The 7,070-nt window shown below is 35.2% G+C and overlaps 1 protein-coding gene across 1 annotated transcript; it reads left to right on the forward strand.

Moving 5' to 3' along the window:
* The first annotated feature begins 4,991 nt into the window (after window positions 1-4,991).
* On the forward strand, window positions 4,992-6,197 carry LOC137402625 (piggyBac transposable element-derived protein 3-like). Its single transcript, XM_068089130.1, has 2 exons — window positions 4,992-5,337; window positions 5,437-6,197. Exons 1-2 carry the CDS (start codon window positions 4,992-4,994, stop codon window positions 6,195-6,197), a joined length of 1,107 nt encoding a protein of 368 aa, XP_067945231.1.
* Window positions 6,198-7,070: the final 873 nt, after the last annotated feature.

A 7,070-nucleotide genomic window follows, 5' to 3' on the forward strand; every position in this document is an offset into this window, starting at 1 on the left:
ACGGTAAATATATCAACACTGTCGTTCTATGATATTGTTCTCTACCTACTAGATCAGTTTTATTCTGCTATCAATTCTGGTATCAAAATCTCAGACTGATTTTATGTATAAAGGACACTGAGAATTTAGCCAGTCTGTGAATCTGCTTGATTGAAAGTTTAAGGACTATACTCATTATACCACCAACTCTACATGTGTTTGTTGCAACAAGTGGTCATAGCTTTAATATGATATATATATTTATACTGATACTGTAAATTCATAAAATAAATACAAACCTGAAACAGGAGCTCACCTAATCAACTGTCTATAGGAAAGTGCTGTTTTATATACAAGTCTCTCTTGAAAATCTCTACCCCTTTTCCTGCTCGGTACAATGCCCGCTTGGCGATGTACTCAAACAATGCAATTCATTTGGCTGGCTACTGTTTTTTGTTGACTCGGCTACTTTAGTCACACTTGTAAATGGTTTTCTCTCTCAAAAACCCAACTCGCCTCTCACCTATATATTTTTTATTAAAATATCAGCTGAGAGCGTGAAATTATATATTCAAATATCAGTGTGGGTTTTCAGTCTTTTAGCCTTGATGTCTTTTTAATGTTTTGGTTCACCTTATGTTCAGTAGCAATTAAAATCTAGATAAAAATATGAAAATTTATTTGGCAAGGGGATTGAACTCATAAACTCGACTTGTTCAATATACATACTACACATACAGTTGAACCAACCCTCTACACAACTATCTTATCCACTAAGATGTGGTACTCATACTTGCTGCAGTTACCAATAAAAGTGCCCGTGACTGTGCATCCATGCATCTGAATGCAGCCAGTTTGATTGCTGGAATGTCAAATCTTTTTTTCAACATTTTAGCCAAGGGCTAGTCAAGTTTTTTTGCGATAAAAGTTTTTCTGTGAGCTGCATCCGGTTTTAAAGTTGGCTGTTTGTCGGCTGAATAGCTGGCATTGGCTGAATAGGCTACAATCGACTGAATCAGCAACAAAAATCGCCTGACTAGCTTATATGCCGCAATCATTGAATACCAAAAACTTTGCCGTTTTCTTTATTTACAGTTTTTATGTTATATCATTCATTTTTTATTCATTTTAATTGAAACTAGAAATGCTTATAACTTACTATATTTTACCAATTCCATTAAACTAACTGTTGCTTGTATGCATATTGTCATTTGTCTGCTTGTTATTGTATGTTATTTAGATATAGTACCGTGTAACATGCAGAAGTTCCTTTCACCAACAGCCGAGCGTGGAGTTCATTACAAGAGCTCACCACAAAAGCTCATTAAATTATAAGTTTTGTGAATGATCCCACACATATTTTCATTTGAATTCCATATTTGTGTAATTCACATTCTTTCTTCGCTCTGTCAGACAAAGACCGTCAATTGCCTTCACACGCCTAGATGATGTATTTAATTCTGATACCTCATTTTTTGTGTTTGTACCAGCAATTCTACGTGTATAATTTGATTGAATAGCTTCTATCGCAACAACAATTTTTTATATACACACGTCTTTGTACTCAATGTTAATTCTAAAAGTTTTTTTATTACTCGTGTACTGCTGGGCATACATTTAGTGAGCTTAAATTTGGTACAAGGCTTCTAAAAGCGATTAGAAAATATCCGTTCAGCCTTAGTGGCTATTTTACTTTATACAAAAAGCCAATTGTGTACCCAACTTCAATTGTTTGTTTTGTATTATTTCCACTAGTAGCTTTGTTCACTTTATAGCGACGTTGCGCTACTCTCTATGTGTTGATAATGGCTGCTACTCCAAGTGACTTGCAGCAGCAGCTCAAGGATTACATCATATCAAACACTGATAGAAGAGAACTGAGAGAGGCGCTGGCAAGTGTATCTATAGTTGACAAGTTTACTGCTCTGTTGTCCATCAAAGGAGCGCATCAATACATGGCGATACACGCAGCGGCAAATGAAAATGATTCAAGAAGTTTGCAGCAAATGCTAGAAAGATTAAGTTTCCAACAATGACACAATCTAGCAAAAATACAAGCTGAAAATGGAATAACTGCAATCCATATTGCCTCGTCTCATGGTCACATTAGTATTGTCATGATGCAACTTGAAGGTCTTTCTCCTGAGACAAAGTTTTAAACCTTGAGAATTGAACATCACGATGGAAACACACCACTTCTTAATGCAGCTTCGAATAAACATATCAAGTTATCACAACTTCAGCTCGCTTCGGTTTCTCAAAATCAACATAACAACGTAACGCTCTCATTCACCTCAAAAACACTTATGGACAAACAGTCCAAAACTCCATCAGCCCAGCACAACTGACTTTGGGATATTTCACCCTTGAAGGTAAAATCATATTCTAGGATAAAATATGGCAATTTAACTTAATACAAATCAGGCTCATTACTAATCAATGATTATACGCCTCGTCAATGATTAGGCTAAAAACGTTTAAATATTAATATTAGTAGTAAAAATAATAGCGATAACATATATAATAATAATCACAATAACCGTAAAAAAACAACTTTTTTAACTACTTTTGTTTACTATTATTATCGCTCATAACAATCTTTACTTTAATTTGCAAAAATAAGAATTGCGTTTAAAGTAAATTTTGATGTTGGAAAAATAAATGCTTTTCATTGAATTAAAGCTCTCAATATTTGGCGTAGCTGCCCCTGCAGTAGCCCCTGCATAAATTTTTCATATTGCAGAACTTTAGAATTATATTTCATACATGTATATTTATTATGTGTGTATCATTGACACACTTGACTACCTGTCTGTACTAAGAAAATGCGGAGGTTGTTTTAAAATACTGACTTCGACAAGACTGACCCTCACTACATTCAGCTCAGTAGAATGACACTTCAACATCTGCAGCAATCAGCCACATCAAGTGATTCAAATTATGTCTGAAGGTAGTTACTCTATAACTTCTATAAATCCTGCAAAACTTCTAAAAGTCTTTGGTTACCTATTCTAGCTTAAAACTTACAAACTAACTCAACAATTAGTCATTACTATAGTAGAAACATTGTCCATTTGTCAGGAAAGATTTGAGGTTGTAGGAAAAGAATGAGTTCTACAGGATTTGAACTTCCAGCAGTGGTCTTATTACTGCTGGAAGTTAAAATGCTTGAAATGTACCAGTCAGCCAAGTAAACATTACTGAGTGATTGTATTAATAGTTATTATCTTTGCTTCATCCGCCGACCTGACGATCTCTCACAATATTTATTTTATAACATCATTGTTTTACCGCAGTAAGACTTTTCGTTATCAAAAGTCAATTTTTGCACGGTAGTTAAAGAGCATAATACAATAGGATCCTTAGATAATTTTTCCTTTGACTCTAATAAACTACATGCTAAAGTTCCAATGACTAAACTTTAATTGAAATGCTCTGATTACCAGTGAACAAAAAATGAAGTAACTTACCCCACAGGCATTGCTTGAGATTTGTCAAGAAAACCAGGTTTTTTCAGCACAGTTAAATTTGAAAGAATTGGCAAAATTTCAAATTCATTAGCAACACAGAAAGGAATAAAGTTCTTCAGTTCCGTTATCGCGATATAATCTCAGCCACAAAAAATAGTTTTTATGCTGGATTTGGATTTACAACATTCGAATTTTGAGCCTAGTAACCGGACGTATAACCGCTGAGAGCTTAGAATTCCCGATATCCTACATAGGGATTTTTAAGCTCTGTGAGGTTAGCGTATATATATATATATATATATATATATATATATATATATATATATATATATATATACATATATATACATATATACAGGTATATATATATATACATATATATATATATACAGGTATATATATATTTATATATACATACACACATATATACACATGTATGTATATATATATATATATATATATATATATCCCTTTGAGGCCATAAGTCCCCTGAAGAGGACATTCTTTTATTAGTGATACCATTGAGCCTAGCAATTTGTAGGTATTAAGGTCTAATGACCTTCTCAGGGGACAATGTGTTTATTGTCTTCTCATGTTGGTACTTGCTTCACTCTCGTTTGTGAGAGGTAGAAAACATTCAAGATGGCTGCCTCCACTTCAAAGTGTGAAACTTCAAACCTTCCAGGTAAATCTATCTGTATAGTTGTTCAAGCAGTGCATCTATAATTTTAAACTACATATTCTTGTTGGTAACATGCATTTCAAAATGTTGCACTAGTTTAAAGTTTATTTACTAGTATTAGAAGTTATTTTGCTCAAGCTTAAATCTGATGTCCTCTGCGGGGGAGACTGGAGCTTAATGTTTACAAACAAATTTTAGCATACATTTTAGAAATGTAAAGTTGAAGTATTTATCAGTCACAGTTTATTTTGCTGACTTGTCAACAATGCTCATGTGTGCATTTGTCCAAGTTTGTATGACAATAAAACTAATTTTTGTAAGAAATTCATCAAAAAAGCGGTATTTGTCACTAAATGGGGATGGTGATAATAATCTATTAGCCCAACTGGATGAGTCTGATTTTGAATACTTGTCAAGCGAAGATGAGTACAACCCAGAACAAGATGTAGCTTCTCAAAACACCAGTGATGAAGATTATGATGCTGACACAGATGATGATGTTGCCGAACCACAACCTCCTACCAAAAAAAAGGGATGCGAGCAAAAAGAGAAGCTATAATTTCAAGAAAAGTGACACGTTTTCCAGTAGGTTCTCCCAACATCCTGCGCTCTCTGACCCACCAGTGCTTTATAAGACATCACTGGAATCATTCAAAGCATACCTGAATGATGACACATTCAAAACAATAGCTGATCTGACCAACCAGTATCATGCCAAGAACCATGGCAAAAGTCTTTGTACAACGATGGCAGAGATTAAGAAATTCTTTGGGATGAGCCTCATAATGGGTTGCATCAACATGAATAGACTGTGAATGTATTGGTCTAAGAAGACGAGGGTACCAATTATAGCAAATTCAATGTCTCGAACACGGTTTTTTAAAATCAGAAATAATCTTAAGGTAGTTGACAACTTCTTGGTAAATGAGCACGAGAAAAAAGCAGATAGCCTTTGGAAAGTCTGTCCCTTCGTTGAACAGATAAGAACCGCTTGCACACAGGTAGCTAGGGGAGGCAAAGTGAGCATTGATGAGCAGATGATATCTTTTACCGGAAGATGCCCAGCTAGGCAATACGTGCCGCAAAAGCCGTCCCCAACAGGCCACAAAAACTTTGTGCTAGCAATTCCTAGTGGCATGGTACTAGACTTCGAAACATATCAGGGTGAAAATACATTTAAAGATTACAAGCTTGACGATGGTTCGGGTGGGCAAGGAGTAGGAGCGGTCCTGTAGCTCACTAAATATGTGGTGCAAGGAAGTCATGTATTCTGTGACAGATTCTTGACTACCATACCTTTGATAGATCACTTGGCCAAAAAGGACATATCCCTAACAGGGACTATTAACCTCAAGAATGTTCCAGTAATGTTCTCAGCTTATAAAGTCATGAAAAAGAAAGATAGAGGAGCCATGGAGCAATTTGTCTCTGCAAACCAGAAAGAGGAGCAGATCAGCATCATAAAGTGGTTTGACAACAAGAGAATTCTTATTGCTTCTTCTTTACATGGCTTAGAACCAAGAGATGAGTGCCGGAGATGGTGCAAAAAGACTAAGTCATTTCTTACTGTGCCTCGACCAGCTGCCGTTCGAGAATACAATAAATCAATGGGAGGAGTAGACTTATGTGATCAGATGGTTTCATACCATCGGTTTACGGCACGATCAAAGCGGTGGCCGATCCAAGTTATTATGCATCGTACAGATGTAGCTGTGAACAACTGTTGGCTAGAATACAGAAGGAACAACACAGGTTCCAAAATAATGCAGCTGTATGACTACCGTATTTTGCTAGGAGAGCAACTTATTGATGATGCTTGGGATTCCAGCAGCTCTAGTGATGATCCTGATGACACTCTATGTCAATACCGTCAAGTCGTACCTCTCCCAACACAAAAAAGTCAAGAAAAAGGTGCAAAACATTTACCTATGGCAATGAGATTAAAAAACAGTGCGCGTTGCCGAAGAGAAGGTTGCAAATTCAAAACAAGTGTGAAATGTGTGCACTGTGATTTTTTCCTCGGCACGGTGCCGGACAGAAACTGTTTTCTGGACTTTCATAATTAAATGGCACTTGGACTTTGCAGGAGTTTCACTGCTAGTCTTATAAGCTGTGTGCATGCTTTATAGTAGAGTGCCAGTACTATTGTACAAAATACAATTGTCATAATTACTTGCTCAACCTATTTTATTATCAAGTACATGTCAAAATTTTACAGATACCCAAGTCCAGCGTCCCCTGGGAGGGACGTTTTATAATGTTTCAAATAAAATAAATAAAACAAAGTTGACAAAATATTTGTTCTAAGTGTTACTTAGACACTGCATTCACCAAGTTTCATCATTGCAGCACAATTAAGTTGTCCTCGGGCCTAAAAGGGATATATATATATATATATATATATATATATATATATATGTATATATATAGTATATGTGGTTTACACTGTAAAGTAAAGTGCTCAATAATTGAGTCAATTAGAGCTGTGTATGAAGTTTATTAAAAACTACAGGTTAAAATCATTACTACTATTAGTTTCATGCAATCGTGTTGCAATCTTCAGGTAGAATGACTAAAATGTATAATGTACAAGCTATAAAATTACTTAATAAAGCTGAGGGCTTAATACTATTGTGTGATATATATATATTATAGTATACAGCAAATACATATGGGACTTAAAAGACAAGAACATTCGCTATAATATAACCTGGAAGATCATCAAAAGAGCGCGATCTTACAACACATCAACACAATCTTGCCAGTTATGTCTATGGGAAAAGTACTTCATCATATTCGAACCGTAGTTAGCCAGCCTTAACACTAGAAGTGAGCTAATATCCACATGCCGGCATGCCAGAAAACATCTAATTAGCTCAATAACATAATTTGACTACATAATTTGCTGTATACTATAATATATATATATCACACAATAG

The sequence above is a fragment of the Watersipora subatra genome, chromosome 8 (genome assembly GCF_963576615.1).
Source record: "Watersipora subatra chromosome 8, tzWatSuba1.1, whole genome shotgun sequence".
Classification (NCBI taxonomy): domain Eukaryota; kingdom Metazoa; phylum Bryozoa; class Gymnolaemata; order Cheilostomatida; family Watersiporidae; genus Watersipora; species Watersipora subatra.

What these genes read in the sequence shown, in the direction of transcription:
- LOC137402625 (XM_068089130.1), top strand. Translation starts at nt 4,992, where the DNA reads ATGTCTCGAACACGGTTTTTTAAAATCAGAAATAATCTTAAGGTAGTT. An exon ending in CAAGCTTGACGATGGTTCGG is followed by an intron (nt 5,338 to 5,436) that starts GTGGGCAAGGAG and finishes TACCTTTGATAG; the next exon opens with ATCACTTGGCCAAAAAGGAC.